At 43.3% G+C, this 24,098-nt stretch overlaps 1 protein-coding gene across 1 annotated transcript in view; it reads left to right on the plus strand.

Moving 5' to 3' along the window:
* The window catches only part of uvrag (UV radiation resistance associated gene), a 95,582-nt gene extending 71,899 nt beyond the window's left edge, over positions 1–23,683 (plus strand). The window contains exons 14-15 of the mRNA XM_004561625.3: positions 11,223–11,314; positions 21,338–23,683. Coding sequence (XP_004561682.2) covers positions 11,223–11,314; positions 21,338–22,190 — 945 coding nt within the window. The 3' untranslated portion in view covers positions 22,191–23,683. The remainder of the gene's footprint in view (positions 1–11,222; positions 11,315–21,337) is intronic.
* Positions 23,684–24,098: the final 415 nt, after the last annotated feature.

Consider the following 24,098-nt stretch of genomic DNA (forward strand, 5'->3'; position numbering starts at 1 on the left):
TGTGTGTGTTTAAAACATGGCTTGGTGCGTTGCAGTTTTCTCAATGGTACTTCAGGCTTTGAGTTTTTCTTTTGTTTTTTAATCAAAAATTTCTCAAAAATGGCTCTTCTGATAGTGAAGGTTCACACTAGGCCTGTTCGATATGATGATATGTATCTGATGACGATATAAAAACATCGTTTCATTTTACGCTATCGTTTGTTTCATGGTGTCCCAAAATAAACTGTTTACGGCAATATTTCATCGTTTTGATGGTCACTGCAGCAGCTATATTAATTTCTAAAAGTTCTCTCTTTCTCTTATATTTAAAATAACCACACTACGGACGGACAAGCGACTGTTTTTACGCGTTGTCGTTAGCAACAACGATGGTAAACCCAGCGTGTGGCTCCGCCGTCGTCTTGTTTATTTTCCACATAAACCTTTCACAGTAAAGCTGAAGATCCAGTTCAGATTTTCAAAATAAACTAAAATGATGACAAACAGAAGGACCAGTCAAAACAAACCAGGACCTTATTCCTAAACGAGGGGCTGCCTCTGTAGCACGGACATGGGTTGGTTATCAAAAGTCTGACATGGACCAGAAAACTGTACTCTGCAAATTATGCAGGAAACCGGCCCCCACCTCAGACTCGACACGACAAACATCTTCTACCACCTACGCAAGAGTCACGTGAAAGAGTGTGGAGAGAGTTTATGGGCGAGAAGCAAAAAAAGAGCCGTCGGGCGCTCCAAATGACCTCAGACTCAAAGCTTAGAACAGGCTTTCCCCCGCAGCACGCCGTGTAATAAATACAAAGATACTGGTGGCTGTTACAGTTTATGTCTAAAAGTGTACAGTTTCACGCATCAGTCAAAACACTCGACTCCAGGTGCACGACGCCCAGCTGAAGACTCTTCACACAAGTCAAGTTGCCCGAGATTCACAGAATTTACAGAAAATGTAACATGTTTGTGATTTATATTGTTGTCGGGACGATAAATGTCTTATATCGAGATATGAGATTTTGGTCAGTTAACACTGGGAAACACTGGTAACAGCGAACACTTCCCCGAAGGACTTTAGACTCAGCGTTCTTAGCGATGCACTTGTCTGGTTGCAGTTGCCAAGAAAGACAAAGAAAAGATGCATCAACAGCAACACAGATGTGTCACGTTGTTATTAAGACGTAAGAGCAGAAATGTCATTTGCTTTTATTTTTAATTGTTGCTCACAGCTGCAAACATGGCAAAGAGGGAAGTTCAAATGGGATGTAAGGGCACAGTTGTCCCTTTAGGAAAGTTTCACTTTCAGGTTCAGTTTCAAAGTTATAAATCCAGAATAATTTGTTTTCTTCCTGATGTTCAAAGTTCAAGCAGAGCTTGGTTAAATCATGTTGTATTGTAGGTTCAAACTGTATAAATATAAACTGTATAACACAAGAAATTTTGCGGCCTGGTTTTGCAGCTTAGCCACAAAGATAATGCCAGTGCTGTAATCTTTCTCCTGACTTAAACTGTTTATTGAAACATCAAAATAACATATCAGATGAAATCTCCCCATATGTAAATATGGTGTTCTGACATTTCCACCATATCAGCCCACTGAGGTGAATCAGATGTTTATTTCCTGAAGGCTGGACTCGACCTTGAAGCCGTTGGCTGCAGCAGATACGAAGGCAAACAGAGAAAAGAGATTCAGAGCTGTATGTGTGGATCGCTGCAAACACAAATGAACAAAATGTACTTTGACGTGCCACTGCGTGCGCTGGTTGTACAAAAACACAGATGCTAATATAATAGCAGCTATAATGAGAACAGCAAAATCATGTGCAAAGCAGTTCTGGCCACACACGCGTGCTGCGTGTGGGGCGGGTGATTTTCACGCACCAGCCAAACGACCCGAAAAGACACCACAGCTGCTCTAATCAGCCAAGAAACTGCTGTTTTTATTGCATGTCTCACTTGAACAGAGGGACGGCCCATATGCATCACAACCCATATTGGTTCAAATTGAGGTAAATGCAACATTAAGTACAGTAACGCTTTTTCACAGTTTCATTGGGCTTTTTAGAATTGACCAGATTTTAATAGTAATTTAAAACTTGGTCTGTGTGTTAGCTTTGGCTTAACAAACAGCACTGTAGGCTTTACTGAATTCCATCTATCATGATGAGAGGAGTGACGGGAACAGTTTAATTACGCTGTAACAAATTAGTCCACACTAATGGTCATCATTTGTTACAGGGGATTTTGCTACACCAAAATATCATTCAGCTCCTGTAATATTATTTCTACGTATGCTCTGTTTCTTTGTAATTCACTGGTATGTAAGCTGTTCATGAATCAATCATCTTAACCAGAAAAGGCACGGCTCTGAAAAATTGTCTGTGGCAACTTATCTCCCAAAGCTCCAATTCTCAACATATGAGGTCTAAGTATGAAAACGAATGCCTGGGTCAGCCTCGCTGCCTCTGCTGAAGTATCCCGTACACAGTCTGACCACAGGGACAGTGGAGGGAGGAACCCCTGGTTAGCCCCCTTATAACAAGCTGTCATAGGACCTAATGAGCTCCCTGATTACCTTCCCCAGGGAGCATGTAAAACCTATGTGCTCTGTAAAATAACCGTTCCTGGCTTTACCCCAGTGGACAGGCTAGTCATGCATATGATACTGCAGAGTTTCATTTGGAGACTTTCACCTTTTAACTCATCAAGTTCAGGTTTTGGGCTGCAACAGATAGCAACCTCTGATCCTGAAACACAATGCTAGTTGAAAAATGGCAAAAATGGCATTTCCTGGAGTGGAAAAACGGGTGAAACCCAGAGACTATCATGTTAAACTTAACATGAAAAGCATGTTTGTAGCCTGGTTCCACTACAGATAGTTACCCTTTCATGGCAGGCGAATCCAGGGCGAAAAATGAAGTGTGCTGTAACTGACAGGTGTTCAGCTGTCGGCAGTAGCTGTCTGCTAGACGTCACCTTTGCTAATTCGAGTCTGAACTGGACCTCTCACCTTTGCACTTTTGCAGCCTTTTGGAGCATTTTAATACAGTTACATGATAAATAATATGTCTCGCTGTGCAGTATAGTCCATTCAAAAAATTTGTGCTTTAGTTGTGATGAGTTAAAGTCGAGTACTTTATTAGTTTATTATTTAGCACCAGGGATGCAGCTTGCTCACCAGGCTTGATAACTTGACTCTGTCTGACCTAAATATGGTGACTTTTGTTTTTGTTTTTTCTTCTCTTGAGGTTTCGAAATCAGACTTCAGAAACCAGTTACCTGGGCGACCGTTTCTGCAACGCGTCGTCAGTAATAAACCTCAAAATTCTCAGCAAACGCCCATATTAGTGGTTTTAATCTGAATGTGATTAGTACTGTGCTTGTTTAGTGTCTTTACAGAGTTCAGAGCAAACAAGCAGATTTTGCCAAATGATGGGTGGCATGTACTGTAAACTGACTGGTTCCCGCCAGCCCTGTTCAGCGTGTGTTTGTGTGTGGTCATGGCTCCAGTGGATTGGCAAGCTGGGCCTGTATACACTGCTGCATTCTTGGGGCTGTTCCTCTATCTTGATGATGAATAGGGATGAGTCCCCAAATTCTCAGATGTGATGGGTCAGTTGCACTCGTTCTCTAAACTCACACACTCATAATAAACCCTGTTGTCATACAGACTGATTACCCACTAGACGCGCTGCAGAGTCTCCAAAGCCCTGAGTGGGTTTTGTTGAAGGGAATGTACACACATACCCACAACCGTGTGCAGCAGGGAGGATCCCTTGCTAGATCGATTTCACTATGTCATCATTTGAAAAAGCCCCAGTGGGTGTCCCCAATCCACCAACCCCCCACCCCGAACTAGATCCTCTCACCTTTCAGCTGTCCTCAATGGGCCCTGGGAATTTCTTGCCACGACATGGTTAGCCCTATTACAAGGAACCCTGTGGGCAGCATGAAAGCACGCATCCACACTCGTGCACAAACACGTAAACGACTCCAGCATAAATCACAAGGAGGTATGAAAGGGAAACTGGAAATGACAAGCTCTCTCAAGTGATCTGATTCTGAGCAATTGTTTGAGCGGCTCTGTATTTGCTAACAGAAACACTGAGATTGTTTCTGCATGCTGTTGGTTTGCGCAAAAGTTCAATCCTGCTGTGTGCAGCAGAAAACAAGCCCTTTTTTATTTGTGTCAGTGACACACTCCCAAAAACAGTTTGAATTTTTAGACCAGAATCTAAACCTTCCTGTTTAGCTGTTTGTTTCCATCCTGCAGTCGAAGCTTTCATGGAGCACAGAGTTGGAAATAACACCCAGCTTTAAGCCATTAAGCTGCATCAGGTCTTTCTCACTACTGCTGTTTCAGCTGCTCCCTTTAGGGGTCACCACAGTGAATCTGCGTCAATCTCATCATATCTCCAGCATCCTGTTCTGACACACCAACTTTCTTCATGTCCTCTTACTTTACATCTGTAAACCTCCTCTGAGGTCTGCAAACTCTCTCAGCCTTGCTTCTCTAACTTTGTCATCTCTGTACTCATTTCTAATACTGTCCATTCTGCTCGCTCTTAATCTTCAGCTCGGCCTCCTTCTTTTTGTTAGCGCAGCTGTCTTCAAACCATACACCATAGCAGATCTCTACCAGTCTTTTCATTCACTCTTGCTGCTATCCTTCTCTCACATTTCACCCCTGACGCTAATCTTCACCCACTCCACCTTGCCTGCACTCTCTTCCTCACCTCTCTTGTGCACTGCCCGTTGCTTTGGATGGTTGAACTAAGGTATTTCAGCTCATAAACCTTCACACATATGTAGTCTGTCTCACATCTACTGACTTTGGTTTCTTTTCTCTCCAGTACATCCCTCCACCTCTCCAGGCCCTCTTCCACCTGCTCCCTGCTCTCACTGCAGATCACATAAACATCATACTCCACAAAGACTCTTGCCTGACCTCGTCTGTCAGCCTGTCAGTTACCATTGCAAACATCAGCGCAGACCCCTGATGTAGTCCCACCTCTACCTCTAAACCCATATGTTACCTCACCGTCCTCATGCATGTGCAGCACCAGCCTTATATGCTTTTCTGCCACTCCTGACTTGCTCATTCAGTACCACAGCTCCTGTCTTACTCTATCATATGCTTTCTTTAGCTCCACAGACACAATGCAACTCCTACTTAACTTCTCTATACGTCTCCATCAATCAAAACAAACATCACATCTGTAGTGTTCTTTCTCAGTATGAAGCCACACCACTGCTCACTGATCACCACCTCTCTTCTTAACCTAGCTTCAGCAACTCTTTGCCATAGCTTCATGGCTTTGCTGATCCCAGGCCTGTGGCCCGCTGTTGCTGGGTTCTCACAATTTTCATCTTCTTTTGCAGTATTTTCAGCTCTCTACGTTCCATTTTTGATTTTCTGTTTGTGTCTAGAGATCAGAAGGCGGGTCAGAAGAAGAAATAAGAGGGTTGATGCTTGCATATTTGGAAGCCAGCTTACAGGAAAAATGTCTTCCCTACACAAAGGCCACAAGCAGCACTCATATACACATACCCTGTGAACCCTGAGGAGAAACTTAATGCAGCTTCTACCAGGAAGGGCCAGACTGGTTTATGAATATTGATAGTCTGGCTGGCTGAGCACTGGGTCAGCTGTAGGGCTGTATGCGTTCAGCCTTACAAACTGTCTGAATGTGTTTAACACCTCATTACAGAGACTGTGTGAAGCTGCAGTCACCCAGCACTGGTGGCTCTGCACTGCTGCCAAGCACACACTTAGCTCAAGTGTTGTTGGTGCACACTGGCAGAGATTTGGCTTGAGTGAATATCCATGCAGGTAGAGTTTGGAATTCTTCAGCGTTGGCTTGTAGGAGGCATACATTATAAAGGATCAGCCATGTTCCTCATCAGAATACAAGGCAACCACATATGGGCTTCCTCAGGACGGACATATTTATACCAACTGTGCTCATTTCCAGCACAATGTATTTGTTTACAGATGGTACTAGAGCTGTTTTGCATGATTTGCAGTTCAGTAATAACCTTTCTTACATCGTACTACGTCTTGGTGCAGTCCCTCATCCTCTGAAACAAGCTGTTCGCTCCTACTTTCCTATTAAGCCTACTTTCTTCTGCTTGGCTGCCCCTTGCAGAAAGAAGATTTGAACACCAGGTAGAGTGACGGTTTCTGTGCCCACAGGTGTCTTTATGTTTCTGATGTGACTATATTAGGAATATTCTTTCTCAATTAGAGCAGGGCGATATGGCCAAAAATATTTATCACGATATATATTTGAAAATTTGCGATAACGATATAACCGACGATATAATTGATGCGAGACAAAATACAACTCCACAACATTACTAGCGCAAAAAGACAACCTTCCATTCATTTTCACTTAAACAAGAAGCTGGTTTTTTTGTACATTAAAGCTTTATAAAAATGTAACGGTGCAAATGCAAATTCCTTTCTGAAAGTTTAACCAAAAGGCATTTCCAGTAGAAATGGGCTGACATATCCTGAGCATAACCATGTATAATATCCACTGAAGTTAAAAAGAGGTGCTTTGCAACATTAAACTGCAGTGTGCAGTACGCATTTTTCGGACCATAAGGTGCACGGGATTATAAGGCACATTAAGCTAAACAAAGCAGTCAGATAAATCAAACTTTATTAAACTCATTCTTCTTGCTTCCTCCACTTCTGTACCATTGATTCATTAATGTTGAATTCTCTGGCAGCTGCTCTATTCCCATGTTGTTGCAGTATATTAATGACTAACCTCGTATTGTGGATGGATTATCTCAGTTGTTCTCCTGACTGAAGTTTGGTCCGTTTACAGTATCCTGCCATGCGATTGCATTTGTCTCTAACCATGAAGAACCTTCACGTTAACTTTTATAAGTGGAAAAGTGTTAGTGTTCGTCCTCCAGCTTCACTGTTTATGTTATGCTAACATAGCTGTGTCGCTAGCGATCACGTAGCACATCATTATATACCAGCTAGCCCAACTTCAGTAACCCTACAAACGTCACTGCTGTTTAGTTTCCTGTCTTCATTTATGTTGGAAGTGATAGCAGAGCTGCACGTTTGATTTTTTTTCAGAAATCTCTCCGTCAGAACATGCTATATCATGCTTAGGTAACTAGCGAGCTAACTTCCGCTAGCTTCCTGCTAACTTCTAACTCCGTTAAATGTAATACATTTTGTTTTCATGGATGCCTGGAAGTTAAACTTTATAGTTACACCTGGTAAAGCAGCAATGCTGATCGTTTTATTAAAGATGAAAGAATTTAGACAGTTTTTAACTCTAAGTGATGCTGCAGTGTTGTTTGACCTGAAGGATACGGAGTTTAGGACCCAGATTACTCCCAGATTTAAGAGCATCTTAGTCCGACAAATATGACAATAACAACGGCCGCTTGCATGTTCTGCAAAAAAATGTGCTTTGTCGTGTATCTGACGGACAAACACCAAACCAGTTCCACATCACTGAAGTTGCACCATTTTTACAAACCAATTCTGGTTCATCTGTTTCACTCAACAATCGGCCATGTGCGTATGAAAACAAAGGCACTGCGCATGCGCGTTTTACTCCCATTCTATCGCGATATTTCATTTTCCTATCGTTGCCTAACATTATACCGGTATTACCGTGAACGGTATAATATGGCCCAGCCCTATTCTCAATGATGTCATACAGAGGCAGGTGTAGACGGGGGGTCGACTGTATGTCGCACAAAACAAGACCAAACACATCAGAAGTTGAATTGCTCACGGCAGCCTCCACAGTGCTGAAGATCACTGGGAGCGAGACTGTGACGTCACCCATCAGTCTCTCGTATTCGCTCATATCCGCTTGCTGCACGTCGCATACTTTCTAATCATAAGGAAAACAATAAAAGGAACAAATCCAAATGCAGGCTCATGCTTTTCCTCCTCCACACGCACTCGAACTTACAGCCATGTAATTTGACATCAGTGTTTTTCACACACTCAAGAACACAGGCCAAGTAATGGGATTTTAAAGATAGCGTTTTGTTACGCTGCCTAACTGAGAGGGAAAACATACATTATGTTCTACAAAGGCTTTAACCTTATACTTATATCTGATTCATGATTCCTGCTTTCTCCTTTTTAAAGCTCTGGGACTGATGTGAGGTAGGAAAGGGTTTTGAATTTTTGTAGCATTTAGCAGCCAGCCCCACTTTGCTGACATTGCTGTGCTTTTTCTTCTTTGGGTCTAAATCTGTTGGTGTTATTGATCTTGGCCTACCGATTCAAACCCAGTTCCACCATCTCTTGGTCAGAACCCCGATGTTTACCTTGATCCATGAATGGGATCTCTGTGTTGTTCTCGTAGGTTTTGGACCGTTCCATCATCAGCTGGGTTTTGAGGTGTCACCCTTGTCTCCGACTCCCCCACTATGAGCTGTGTTTGATAAAACCTCCCTCTGATACTGTCAGAGCTGTTGATTCTGGTGCTCCCCTAACAGACACGGACCATTTGAGACCAGAACACACACATGCAAAAACACACTGCAAGATTGATGCAAAACACTTCAGTCCATCATACACATACTGTACCCTTCATGCCATACAGTGTGCACATTATTCTGGCAGCTGTTGACATTGAAGGGGATTTATGTTGAGTGGACCTTTTTATTTCAGTGCCTTTATGCCTCTACTTGCTATTAAGCAAGCTTTACAAGAGCCACGCTTGGTCTTTGTCTGGGTGTCTCATATTTGAAGAGCTTCTACTGCCAAACATATTTTTGCTTTAAACCTTATCAAACCGCAACTTGTGTTCACACCGTCCACCTGCCAGGTGGGGTGACAGTACCACATCATCCTGACACAGAAAAATGCAGAATTGAACAGATCAGCTCCATCAACGCTGTTACGGGTCCTAATCTGGCTTCAGATGGATATCCTTACAGTTACCACTGGTCTCTGTGTTGTGAGCTGAGAGACGAGTGTGCAGCAGTCCTCTACAAAGCCTCACTGCTCTCCTGTTGGTTACACAGTGAAACTTATGTCTTTGGGTAAATAATGCATATAAATATAATTTGGGGAATTTTTATTGTGTACCGTATTCTTCGGACCATAAGGCGCACCAGATTATAAGGCGCATTAAGTGAAACAAAAACAGTCAGATAAGTCAAACTTTCCTCAACTCATTCTTCTTGCTTCCTCCACTTCTGTACCATTGATTCATTAATGCTGCGTTCTCTGGCAGCTGCTCTATTCCCATGTTGTTGCAGTATATTAATGACTAACCTCGCATTGTGGATGGATTATCTCAGTTGTTCTCCTGACTGAAGTTTGGTCCGTTTACAGCATCCTGCCATGCGATTGCATTTGTCCCTAACCACCAGGAACCTTCACGTTAACTTTTATCGAGTGGAAAAAAGTTGGCGTTCATCCTCCAGCTTCACTGTGTTTATGTTATGCTAACATAGCTGTGTCGCTAGCGATCACGTAGCACATCATTATATACCAGCTAGCCCAACTTCAGCAACCCTACAAACGTCACTGCTGTTTATTTTTCTGTCTTCATTTATGTTGGAAGTGATAGCAGAGCTGTACGTTTGAATTCTTTCAGAAATCTCTCAGTCAGAACATGCAATATCATGTTTAGGTGGAAGCTAGCGAGCTAACTTCCTGCTAACTTCTAACTCCGTTAGATGTAATACATTCTGTTTTCATGGATGCCTGGATGTTAAACTTAATTGTTACACCTGGTAAAGCAGCAACGCTGATCATTTTATTAAAAATTAAAGAATTTAGACAGTTTGTAACTCTCAGTGATGCTGCAGTGTTCGCTTGACTTGGGACCTGAAACGGACGGAGTTTAGGACCCAGATTCCTCTGCGAGGCTCCTGACTACGGTAGCTGTAATGCTCCAACAATCCATCAAGCGGTGCGGCTTCGTAGCTTAGCAAAGTCGTGCTAAAACATTTTTGACAGAGTTTTGAGCACCATGTAGCACAGAAAATCGGTTTGAGGTCAGTAAGCACGACCAGAATTCATACATGAGGCGCACTGATGATTTTTGAGAAAATTAAAGGATTTTTAGTGCAGAAAATACACTCTTTAATTGTGCTTTGTAACCACAATCACTTCGCACACTTCATTTAAGAGAGCCCCACAAAAGCACCGGATTGTGAAACCTAAATGTTAGGTGTGGCTACTGTGCCACTACAACAAAATTTACCACAAGAAAAAAAAAAAGCTTGTATGGATGTGTCTGAAGGCCTGCTGACGACCTTGAAAACATCTCTCTTCTTCAGGTAAATCTAATCTTTGACCTCAGAGGCCTCAACATTTATTTCTCCTTAATTCCTTTTTCAGTTAGGCCGCTTATCCATTAAGTGCTCGTATATCAACGAGCTGCATCTGAGTGCATCCTGAGTGAGTGGACTGCCATAGTCATGTGCGCTTCATCTCTTCACCACAGAAGTGTTTAAAAAAGAAATTTGAGTGGTTGCTGTGGCACCCAAGTGGAAACAAAACAGATGTAAGCTGATGTAGGCAGTGTGTATGTGATAGAGGGGCCTCTGAGATATAAGCTAGACGTGTGGCATGATGCTCCTCTGCTGTTCAGTGATATAGGTTAAATAAACTCCCCGGGACAACTGATGGCTTGCTGTGACATCACTCAACTGTTGGAGGAGACACGAGTGCTGGAGGTTCAAAGTGGCCTTGAAACTTTTTCTTTCTTTTTTTTTTAAATGTAAGAATTGATTGTATCATCATGAAATAAAGTGCTGTGGCTAAAAGGAGGGGACTGTTCAAGGCCAAATATAGAAGTCAGAGAGAGAGAGATCATGGGAGAATGTAATGGGCTTTCTAATGTCCTGTCTTTGCCCCATTTCATCCAGATGTTTCAGTAACGTGTTTGCTGTTTCTTGCCACCCGCATCTCATCTCCTGTCTTTCCACACACTTTACATATTAGCGCACATGCCTGTTATCAGGGAAGACTGCCCACTCTGTGTCCAGATGAATAATAGTCTGAAGGGGAGAATAGTACTGTGTCATGGCGAAAGAATGCAGACTTCTTCTGTAGGTAATATTTCTATCTCCTATAAACATGGAGACTGTGCACATGTGTCAGAGTTAAATGCGACGGTGCCGGCCCACCATACGCTACGTGTAAGGTTACGTGTGGCTCAGTACAACGTGGTAGGTTGTCAGGAGTTAATGACACAGCATGTGGCTCCCTTGTCTTGCAGCTGAGATATCAACATGGACTGACCACCCCAGACCTGCAGCAGACACTACCCAACCTGAAGAACTTCCTGGAACATGGGCTGATGGTGCGATGGTAAGAATGACGCAGACACTTTCTACAGTGGGTTCTAAAGATGATTCAGAAATCTGCTCTGTGTTTGCAAGAGACACATGCAGCTTCACATGCAAGCTGTGATTAGCTAGATTCAAAGTATAGGCCATGCTCCAAGTTAATAGTTTGTAAAGTTTACTAAGCAGGGCAAATGGACATGGACAGTCTCAAACACGCCAACTTTGGAGTCGACATTTTTGCTGGAGATCTGCTAACAACGCACACATTTCTAAACACACAAGCTGCCAATTTACATAAGTAATGACCAGCACGTTTTTCAAAAGCTGAACTATTAGAAAAAGGACAAAGTCTTCAGTCTGACACTTTTCAACACTCACTTACAAACACTTTTGTCCCTGTTAGTGATTTTAACCATGAAATGGGCCAAAGTAGGCTAATAGCACTGCTGCCAAAACAAACAGACTACTTTTGAATTAGTCAGCTACTCAGCAATAGTGCCATTCATGTTTTGTATCTTAAACCAGCGTCCTCAACCCCCGGGCCATGGACCGGTATCGCTCCGCGAGTCGTTTGGCACTGGGCCGCAAGAGTTGACGCTCGGGTGTGACATTTATGGTTTTCAGGGTTTTTATCGTTAACTTAATTTCCCTGGCTCTTTTCCCGCATGTTATGAATAAATCGTCTTTTTTTTTTTTTTTTTTGGTACCGGTTTTATTTTGTTGTATTTATCCGCGACACCTTACAGGCCGGTCCGTGGCACAAAAATGGTTGGGGGCCGCTGCCTTAAACAACAGATTAATACAGAATATACAGCGCAGTAGTCGGGTCATTAGTAGGAAATGAAAATAAAGATCTGATGCAGCCATTCGTTGCGTTTGTCACATAGACTGTTATTTACAAAAGACTTTGAAAGTGCTGCTAAAAGAATACTTTGTTTTAAGTTATGATGATGTAACGTCCCTGCACATCATCATTCCCCTACATCTAAAAAAAAGGAGTGGGTAATGAGTTTTACAGCAGCTACTTTGTCCACTGGAATGCTTAGATCTCTGCTCCAGTCTTATGGCCTGTGAGTAACCCTTTACTAAAACCTGAGAGTTGGTCTCCATCAGACTTCAGCTCCACTTCCCTATAAAAGAAAAAGCTGTCTTTGATCTCCTCTCCCAGGGTCAGCAAAGGGGAAAATGTGTATTACACACATTAATTGAATAATCTTTTGTTTTGAAAGGAAAGACGCCATGAAAAGCTCGAGCTCTCAACTCTGTCCCACTCCCAAAAAATCTTCACGGGAAGTGGAAGAGCCCAAAGACAGATGAGATGAAAGCGTGGGTCTGCTAACCCTGGAGCTGTGTGTGCGCGAGCGCATGGGAGGTTTTAAAGAAAGTGGAAGTCTTCTGCAGCGGTTTTCCACAGCCACGCTCTTATGTGACAACGAGACCACAGTGACAGAGAGGAGTTGCTCTGTACTGACTCAGAAGCCATCAGCTGAGTGAAAGAAACTGCCGTTCCCATCATTTTGAGCAGCACTGAGCCACAAACACATGTTACAGATTTATCTGTCATTAGCACTGTCAGAAGATATAGAGCTTCAGCTATGTTGCCACAGCGATTAGACGGTTTGGCATGTGGAGAAAATACGTACGAACTAGATTGATGTTCACTTTCGTTTCTGTAGAGTAAATATGAAGCAGCCAGCAGCTGATTAGTTTATTTTAGCACAAAGACTGGAAGCGCACTCTGTCTGCCTACAGGCACCTCTGAAGACTAATAATTGATGGCGTGCCACAACACTAAGTCGTCTTTAAACCTCTCGTACATATTGAGCAAAACTATTTTAGTTACGTTTTGATATTTTGCCATTTAGCTACTCAATACAGCAGAGTACAACAGGAAATTGTAACCAATATTAGACATAAATATGTACATATTTAAATGAAACCTACAATGGTATGCTGTCCATGTTTATGTTCTGGGACTCAACTCCACTGGATTTATGTTGGTGTGGGTTCCCAGCCTTACAGGTCATGGTTTTCTACGAGTTTCAGAGACGAGTTTGATGCTGTTTCATCCGAGAAGCTTCTTCAGTTCAAAGACCAAATCAGAAACTCAGACATTTACACTGATCCAGATGAAACCATAGAGCCCTTTGTTGTGGTCTCACTCTTCACTTGCAGTCCCAAAACTGAGACAGTGGAGACGGTCAGAAAATGACTACAGCAAGACAGCGCCTTAGAAAACAGAATTAGCTTTACCCCCATCACTGTCAGACCTCTGCCTTACAAACAAATATTTTAAATATTCAGTTTCAATTTTTCAATTCAATTTTATTTACACAGTGCCAAATCACAACAACAGTCGCCTCAAGGAGCTTTATATTGTAAGGTCGACCCTACAATAATACATACAGAGAAAAACCCAACAATCATATGACCCCCTATGAGCAAGCACTTTGGCGACAGTGGGAAGGAAAAACTCCCTTTTAACAGGAAGAAACCTCCAGTAGAACCAGGCTCAGGGAGGGGCGGGGCCATCTGCTGTGATTGGTTGGGATGAGAGAAGGAAGACAGGATAAAGACATGCAGTGGAAATACAATAAAGGTTTCTACAGACAAAAACATGGATGTGCCACGGGCTCCCCAGTGTCACCCACTGTGGCAAACCTTGTGGAAGTGGAAAGTGAGGCTCTTTGCCCTTTTGAAGGGACAGTACCTAACCACTGGTACAAATACGTTGATGACAAATCAAAACCCAAGAAATAGAATCCGTCACTGTTCACATCAACTCAGTAAATAGAAACATAAAATTCACCATACAAAGAATAATAGTTTGCCATTTCTGCACTGTGCTGTGTACACTGAGGAGAATGGAAACCTCAATGCTGAAGTTTATCGGAAGCCCACACACGCAGACCAGTATCGACTCTTTGACTCCCACCACCCTCCGGAACACAAACTTGGAGTAATCAGGACTCTGCATCACCGGGCAGAAAACGTCCCCTCTGAGGCAGAAGGGAAAGAAAAGGAACGCATGTAAAGAAAGCTCTTTAAACATGTGGTTGTCCCAACTGGGCTTTCATCCAATCAGCAGAGATGCACAGTAAAGAAGGTCAGACACCAGCTAGGGTGAGCAGAATGGACAGATCCACATTGGGTCAGTCTTTCGAGGATGCCAATGTTCACATTTTGGACAGAGAAACCAAATAAAAGAAGTCGATTCTGTTCGTCTAACGTAGTGTTTGTGTTTGCATAGTTGAAGCTAGCACCGCTGGTGAACAGCGGGCTGTGAGGTCAGTTTAATGGTCAGAAACTGTCTCACAGTGGTGTCCCCTGAAACCTCTGCTGATAATGACCACACCCGTTTTCACACATTGCCTTATATGAGGAGGAACATGATCAATAGTGGGTCAGGGACCCTCTTAAGGAGCAACTCCCATCAGGGCTTAAATACCTCGGACTCTCCACCGAGCTCTTAGAACTGAAGAAGCTTCTCAGATGGGAGCTGAAACGTCTGAAACCTGAAGAAGTCCACTTTAAGCTCCTTAGATTTCCATCTTTTTAGTTTATTAGTTTCTACTTTTTAGTTTCTTTCTTTGGATTTTCTGCCTCTGCTCTGACTTTCACAAATAGAAACCAGTCCCTGTGAGCACCACAGCCTCCTCTTCTAATTGTGGAATGAATAAAAACAAATTGTAGGCCTCCCAAAAAAATCGTTCCTAAAACTAGATTCATTCTTTAATCGTTCCATTAGGTGTTCCACCTAAATTGAGCGCCCCTGGCTAAATAAATGGTTGCTTCTGTAACCTACTGTTACCCAAACCTGCAGTAAGTCACAGGAAAAATGAAAATCTTAAAACAGTAAAAAGCAGCTTAGTAACAAAGTGTAGTCATAAGACAAACGTTCCAGTATTTCACTGATGTAATGTTACTTGTATAACTTCTATAAATGGAACATTCCGTCTTTTTTGGATTCGCCCAGATGAAAGTCCGGCCTGACACAGGGCTCTGATGAAAGAATCCTCTGTAAAGTGGTGTGAATGAACAAATCTGTCAACTTCTGACTGCTGCTTGAAAAAAGAAACTATCCACCTTTATTGCTCCTTGATCGTAATGTGCGTACATGTATGTTTTCAACATTTTATTTGTTCATTTGTGTTACTTAATAAGTTGACCCACACATTTTGTCATAAAAGTACAGCTTTGTTGGACGCACTGTTGCTTTCTGTCCGTGTCAGTTCCGGTTCTTCTTCCTGCCGGGTTTAAAAAGGCTGAATTCAGAAGGAATGCCTGGAGCTGGGACTCGGCTTATGAAATATGGATGTTTTTAAGAGGCTACGTGACAGCTGCAGGTAATTTTGCTATATAGCCCGTGAGAGGCAGGCTAATCAGCTGCCTATCCTCCTCTTTGCCACCTTTTTCTTCCTTCCACACATCCAAACAAGAATGATGTGGTGAAGGCTATGACAGAGGGAACTGTTTCCAGAACAGATTTGGAAACATTTGCCTCCTACATATAGAAATAATTCATACCCACACCACGGGTGCATAGTGGGTTCATCTTGGATATTTTATACAGACCGAATGGAAAAGCAGAAAGAATGCGTGTAAGAATCGAAAAGAGCGTATGTCATTTTTATACAGTGGGCTTCGTGATGCTCATCTGGGAAACTGCTGATCATATCTTAATAGATTTCCAAACAGTTCTCTCTCAGAAACACATCATAACATGTCAGAGTATATACAATGCAGCCCTGGTGAAAAATGAGCAGTATAGTTTTTTCTCCTCTAATCTCGCTGAAGGATGGGAAACAGTGGGGGAAATGGTGAATCTATTATCGAGAGGCATATAGAGACAGCACCAGAAACCAGTTCTTTGTAAACTACGCAGTCTGTCGACATCAAAGCAAACACGTTCAACATGGTCCCATTTGCCGCTCCACATCCGCTGAGGGCCTGGCAGAAGTTCACAGGGTCCTAATCCCACTCCGGTGCCTGGAAGCAGGGCTACGTACACGTGTGTGGGGGGAGCAAGGTGTGGCAGGGCGCCTAGCCATGCACATTCAACGCCACAGCTGGTGGATGTGAATCTTCCCCAAACCCCACAGTGACTGAAGTTAGCAAAAGGATTTGTGTTGCATGAAGTACACCGAGGGTTGTAATATTTAGACAGCTGCGCTCCTGTCAGTGCAAAAAAAAAGGAAGAGAAATTCTTGAGTTATACACCTAAAATAAGCATTTGTAAGGGACGTTAAGCTTGACAGGTTCTCTGTGGAATTGCTGTATTTTTGATCATTTCCTTTTTCGTGTTCTCCAAGCGTCCATTCCTCCTTATTTGGGAATACATTTTCTCTTTCTCACCTTTTTTTAAAAGTTGTGATACCTCTTTGTTTTGGTTTTTTAATATCTTACATTCTGACAATATGTAAGATAAATATAAATACCCCTCCGCACACCGCGTGGTCGTCTGTGGCCCAGACACCTGAGTTTGACAGCCACTGACCCAACCCAGGCTTTCTATGCATCATAAGTGGGGTTTGTATACTGCTCGTCATAAATAGTAGAGAGTACTGATGTTTTGAGGGGACTGGATCACAGGAAGACGATAGCAACATGCATACTGCATACGCAGTATATCAGTGTTGCAGATTTTGTCTTTGTAATTTCTGTAGCACATCAGCACCATTGAGTAGTGCGAGGATGTTCTCAGCTTTTGTTCCACATGCTGTGCTGTGGTCAGTCTGTCTTCAAAGGCCAGACAGTCAATAAGAGCCACTCTAATAAAGCAAAAAGAAAACTTGGCTTCCTCCATACCACGTATCAGGTTTTTAGTCATGTTTACTTTAGGGAAATCCCTGTGAAACGACTAAACCACATCAAACGCACAAGTCTTATCTGCTGTTGTTAGCTTTGGCCCAAAACCTGTGACGCCATAGCAGCATTTGGATATGATCGGGGGCGTGTTGTGAAGCCTGTCAGGGGATTAGACAGTAAGAAGGCTTGACTCACCAAATTCCTGAATCGCCTTGAAATGTGCCAGGTTTGACAACAGCAGTGGAAAGGAAGAGAGAAGGCAAAACGCTTAAGAGGGAAGGCAGCTATTTCTGGCTTGGCAAGTCAAGTTTTCGGCTTGATGATTTAGACAGAGGCCTGTTCGTAGCCTTTATAATGTGTAGTTTGTTTGAGGATGGGGCCCAGTGAGACTTAAATGTCTCCTGTAGGTGAGCAGCTTGTGCTAACTGTGGAGCTGCACAGCATACATTAGGGAGCAACAGGTCTTCTTCCAGTCAGCGTGAAATGTCAAGCTCCTCGTATGAGTCCAAGCTGCACAGAAAGTTTGAGACCTCAAGCCTATTACAGCATCTCATCTTCATAAGTGGTGTACACGTGGAGGCCAGTACTCTATATATACATACTATATATGTATATTGTGTCAAAAAAGAGGAAAAGATGGTGTCATTGGTGTTTATACTGTATGTAAAACAATAAGTTTGTATATATGTTCCAGCAATGCATTCAGTTGGCAGGTTGCTGTGATCCTTCACGTGCTGCAGACTGCAGAGAATACTGTAAACAATGGAGTCAGAGCTGCATTATGTAATGACAGCACTTCTAAGTTACCACCAGCATCATCTTCACTATTATTGGAAAAAGCCCAAAAAAGTATGTGATCTGAAATATGTTTAAACAGAGGTAAAGGAGCTCCGAGGCGTGGAAGAATATCTGTGCGTCACCCGCGGTTAGTAACTCATCTGACGTTCTCTTACAAAACTGTTGAATTTCAGGTTAACTGTGGTTCTGATATTTTTATATAGTAACTCCAAATGGAAGTGCCATAAAGCAGAACTTTGGTTTACTGCACTGCAGGCAGTTTACTTCTTACCTGAGTACATCTTCATATACTACAGACCTAGAGGTCAGTGTCTACTAACCAAACAGACAATAACACCCCATTCCTGGAAAAAAAAACCCACTCATAATAAGCTCTGGATCTATTTAACAACACATAATTGTCCTGTGCTGCTTACTATAAGCACTTGGCATTATTTAAATACGACCACTTTAAGTTCCGGCTTTTCCAGACAGCTTTAGGAAGTGTTTTCATGGCATGATTAATCGACACATTCTCACATATGGTCATACACATTTAACCTAATTGCCAGTATTAAATAGCACGAAATAGCTGTAACAGTTAAAATGTTTTACGAAAAAGAGAAATGTATTCCTGCTCGTAGGTTCTCTTGGCTGGCTTCCTCCCCGACACACCCAGTCTCCTCTGTTGCTAATACTCTGCCGCACAATTTGACACAAGTAATGACAGTAATAGGAGCCTAACCTTGAAACTGAGTGGAACAAAGTAACACGGTCCAAATACAAAACTCCTCATTCTGTAAAAGACTGTATGGTGACCGTGTGATTCTATGCCAGTGTCAATAATGCATTGTTCTCTGGCATAGATGAAATCGGAGCAGGCAGGTTAAATGGTGAGCCAGCTGGAGGGAGGAGTGGAAGAAAATAAGCGATACCAATTAAAGTCAGAGGCTTCTAATCAGCCGCTGCCGAACAGACATCAATCGGTCAAACTAGAAAACATAGTAATTGTTTACTAGCTTGTTATAAATGATGCGCGGAAATCTTCCGATTTTTACTCAGTCTTCTTCAGTTTCCAAATGTGCATTACAATTCAGTCTGAACAACATTTTCCAATTACTTAAATGGAAAATGACTTCTCACGGCATCTGTCTTTATGCGTTTCCACTGGTTCAGGTTTTGAATCTTTTTTTGAACTGGCTTCCAAGGAGGCCATGATGGTTCCATTTGGAAAGTTACAGATAAGTGTTTGAGATGGCAAATCATTCAGCTTCTCGCTCTGCTCCTTCTTCTTATTGATCTTTCCAGAAAATTAGGTGGTAAAGAGCACATTGTTTCCAATTTGCCCAAATACGCTTTGCCTCAGGACCGACCATGTGCCTGTTGGAGGAGAGCAGTTGTAGCAGATGATGTGTTTTGGTTGACCTGTACTGCCAAGTAAAGCAGAGCCTAGCTCCTGTCGACCACACTTGGGAGGAACTCTTTCACTGGATAACGTCATTACCTCTTCCCTTTATTGTTTTTTAAACCTGGCCTTGTTTGACGATCCAACGTGTACATCTCCGCGTAAGCCTCCAATTAGCTTAAATGTGAGCCATGAGGGACAGTATCTCCAGGTTGTTACAATAAGCAGTTTCATACTGGAGCTTCAGACTGTGAATGTTTCTCATTTACTGCATCACAGGCACTTTGAAGTTTGACACGTTTCTCTTAAGACTAGACGAGCTTCTCCACTCTGCTTAGCGAGGTGTCCTGCCCGTGAACCCTGTCAGGACCACCCTGGCAGGGTGCCTGAGAGGGTCAGACCCAAGGTCCTTTTTACAAGCTGTCATGGGTTTGGTGGTGAAACTGTCCATCAGACTTTTGGGTAACGCACGTGTCAGCCAGTGCTGTCATTACTGATGTCAAATGTTACAAAGAAGACTTCCTCGGTGAGTGTCAGCAACAGGAAGGACGTCTGTTACGACTGCATGTCTGACTGATCAGAGATTTACCCTCGATTCACAGGAAGGTCCTGCTTCAGCTTTAACCCCGGCTGTTCTGCACCAGAACGGTCATTTTTAGCAGAGTATACGTGGCCTTGGCTATCGGAAGAAGCGGCGAGGCGCCTGTTTAAATAGATTTATGGCTCCAGTTCATGGGCGGGGCGATCCGAAGACTGTTATCTGCGATGGAAGAAAATGTCTGACATACTTGGGTCGGCGCCTGCTGCTTTTCCCAGCAAGCAGAAGTTGAATGTATAGTGCTCGCACAGACTGCACAAATGTTTTCTGAATGGTGTGAGGGGAAGTGACCTACAAAGAGCTGCAGCTGCTGCTCTCCTGGACCAGGGGAAAGACTTCTTAGGATACTTTCTTCTGTTTGCTGCAGAATTGAACTTTGATCTGTTGCAAATACGAACAATATGTTATAACAGATTTTAACAAACTGTGTCAGTGTAAAACAGTCTTTTGACGTTGAAAAATACTGTTTGTTATTAAAGAGGAGCAATGATAAAAGTTCAGCACTGAAAGTTGTGGTGTCATTTGATTCTTCCATAACTCTATGCTTTACTTGTGGCGTTAGATTGCTCACTTCATCATCAGGTCCGCTCTGCTCTGGGAGATTGCACTGGCCGTTGTTGAATTGACCTGGCTGCATATATGTTAACAAAATTGTGTGTTGTTAGTTGATGGCCTGCAGACGCTTTCATTGACAATATCACATTTATGCAACAGCCTCTTCACTCTAAAATACCCCACTTACTATAAATGTGGCCAGAGGTTTACAGCACATACAGTCACGGTCATTCTTTTTCCAACAGACTCTGCTTGTAAAAATAGGCTGCAATTTTTTAACGAGGTCAGGCCCTTCCACAAGCTTAATGTTGGCCTCATTCACTTATCTGAAGGTGACAGTTTCTTCCAGAGCATAGAAAAGTGGAGACGCATCCAATTAACATGTACTTGCAGTTATTTGATCTAATGATCTTGGAATCAGCAGTTGTTTAGAAAAAGAGACCTTTTCAACTTGTGCAAGTCATTCATTCTTCTTAGATCTCCTGATATTGGTCCATCCACGTGCTGTCAAACAAATGCCTTTGATGCTTGCTGGCAAAGAGAAACTGCAAATCAATCATGTTCACTAAAAACAGGTTGAGAGGTCTTGGTATTGGTTAAATTAGCTTTGGTTAAATGTTTGAACCTTCAGCACAAGTGCTAAAAAGATTTAAGTGTGTGTGAGTGTAGGCCTGTGTACTTTTGACCGTGTGGATCAGAGAAAATGAATCCAAACTCAAGCAGTTGTTGTCATTAAAGGTGTACAGTGTACAATTATTCAGACCAATGATGAGTGCATGTAAACCTCTGAGCACAGCTCTATATTTCATCTTAAACATGGTGCCGTTATATAGAGAGGCACTTTGTTATTGTAGCTTTTTAAATGTCTTTGCTTATTCGATATCTCTCTTTTCTCCTTACAGTGACCGACATCATGTCTCCAGCTCCATCCCAGTGCCCGCCAAGTCTCAGCTCGGTGTGTCTGCAGCTTCCGAGCTGGCCTATCCCTGCCACACCAGCTCCCCAGACCGAGGCTTGAGGAACAGAGCGAGTTCAGAGGCTGAAGCAGAGCTTAAATACAAGCCAGCAACCCCTCCACCCAGCTACAATACAGCCATCAGTGAGGGAAAGTCCCAGGTTGGCCTGGGACCGCCTTCGCCGTCACCATCACCCACACACCTGTCATCCTCCCTTGATCCAAGCAAGGCCCCACTTGACCTCTCCACGAATACGGAAACCATTGTGGAGGAAGAGCAGAAGGAAGAGAAGCAGGAGGCTAGAGGCACAGCGGTGGAGGCAGAAGGACGTGAAACTGCTGAAGGAGAGAGCGAACGGCATAAAGAGAACAAGAGTGATGAGATGGAGGAGAACCCGTCCAGCAGCTCAATGATACCAAACTCTTCTGCAGTGCAGGACACTGATGAAGAAACGATGCCCGCTGCCCAGCACCCAGGTGCCATGAATGGCTCTTTAGTATTAGAACAGGCGCCCATCAGCCTGATCCCAGAGCTGCGCTGCTCAGTGGAACAAGCTGAGGAGATCATGGGCACAGAGGCCACTGGTTTAGGTCTGGGGATGGGGTTGGGATTAGCAGATGAAGCCCGGCTGGATGACTACCGTTGCATCCCCGTAGACCATGCCGTAGCTGTGGAGTGTGACGAACAAGTGCTGGGAGAGCTGGACATGGCTGGCTTCGAGGAGTTTTCCAGGCGAATCTATGCACTGAATGAGAACATGTCCAGTTTTCGTCGGCCACGCAAGAACTCTGAGAAGTAAGGCTGAGGACCCGAGGAGAGACGAAGGCAGGAAACTTGCACAGATGCTTTTGGAAAAAATGCGAGGCAGGGCATGCGAGACGTGGAGGACGTGTGGCGCTCGCTCCTTAACCATAGCATAAAAACATCGTAGGAGCTCCTCTGGAAAAACAACCAATTTGCACTTATTGTAAACATTTCCATAATAAACATTTAAATAAGAAGCAGTTGAAAGTGCAAGTACTGGGACAAGCACTGCTCTTACTGTTCATGCAAACTTTAATATATTTTACAAACAGATTGAAAGCAGTTTTAAGACCTTTTAGATTCACAGAAGGATTTAGCCTCAGCTTAAGTAATCCCCCCTCTGTTGTTCCAGTAAACGGGACCATTACAGTAAAATGACGCTCAGTCTTGACCTTGCCTCCTTTTAGATCCACAGCCAGAGTGCAGCTCAGTACCTCCACAGCTCCCTCCTGATCACTCTGCTAGTCTTTTGAATTAGTGCGGTTTTTCCTTTTGAGAGTCGGATGTCCCAGTAATTCCACCTTTGACTGTACAAGCAAATGTTAAAATGCTTCCCGAGCCTTCATTCAGGGTGTATGACAGTGGGCAGTTGGAAGTAAGTGTGTGAGTGTGCACACACCACACATCAGCATGTCATCATAGTCACACAATCACAGTTGGAGTAATCCCACCAGTGACCCCAAGGACACAGCAGTATTCTGCTACCACAGAGCGAGGTGGGAGCTGGAACCCGTAGCCCAGTCAGAGACTCGTTAACTGTGACACGCTGCATCTCCTCGGCTTCGACAGGCTGACCCACTCGTCCTTCTCCTCACGGGCTCGAGTTTCTCCTTCAGGTCTCAAATGAGGATCTTAAGAGTGGCAGGTCGAAGCTTTCAGATCTTGGCAGGGATACGGTGTCTTTTTTTCCTCAGCTTTTACCTTTTAAGTTTATCGTCCCCCATCGGCATAAATTTAACGACATGTCCGCTGATTCTTACATTCAGTAGACCAAAACCTGTCACTGCGTGTCCGTCGTCTGTTGGAGTGTCACTCAGGCTCTCTTCTAACTGTCAACGAGTGTCTCAATCCCACCGTCTGTGATTTAGCGTCTCCCTGCTCCCAACGCTTTCTTGCACTGGTATTCAGTTTTTGCATTATTTATGTCTCAGCAACTGTGTGTGTGAAGAAATCAATATTTAGTTTGAATTCACTCATGAATGTTGTCAAATGTAGTAGACTGATGTCATAACCAGTATCCGGGTCCAGACTTGGACAGCTGCTTTGCACCGCTGGCCTTGATGAAGATGGACTTTCCACTGGCGGCGCACGTCGTGTTCCCGATGCAGTACCGTGTTTGCTGATTGTTGGGATTTATTGTATTTAAAACTAAAAGGTGAAGCATATTAAATCATTTCTATAACCATACAGTTCATTAAGTGACCATGTACATATACTTTTGTATGGAGATTTTTGGGGGCGTTATTAAAGACTTGCGGTCCAATGGCATGGGTGTATGTATCCCATTTAAGAGTCGTCTGTTTGCATTTGTTTGGAATGTTTCCTATCAAAAGTAGAAACACCAGTAATTCTGTCTCAAGCATCTCATTCACACACAGAAGCATTCACACTTCAATGGAAGTGTTTGGGGAAACTGGAGCCACCAACTTTCCAGTTGCACAACTGCCCTGAGCTAGCATGGGAATGCTAAGAGATTCCAAAGATTGTCCATCCATTCAAAATCCCCATGAAGCGATTTGTAATAATCCCTTTGCAGCTGACACCGGACACTAGTGGGCAACAACTGACTGACACCATCTTGGTTTTCCTCGTCCACATCTAAGCACCGAAACTGAGTTTTTGAACGTTTTCCCCTGGAGGTGTTTTTCTCTGCTTTCAGTGACCTCAAACACAGTTCACATGT

Source organism: Maylandia zebra, linkage group LG10 (genome assembly GCF_041146795.1).
Source record: "Maylandia zebra isolate NMK-2024a linkage group LG10, Mzebra_GT3a, whole genome shotgun sequence".
Taxonomy (NCBI): Eukaryota; Metazoa; Chordata; class Actinopteri; order Cichliformes; family Cichlidae; genus Maylandia; species Maylandia zebra.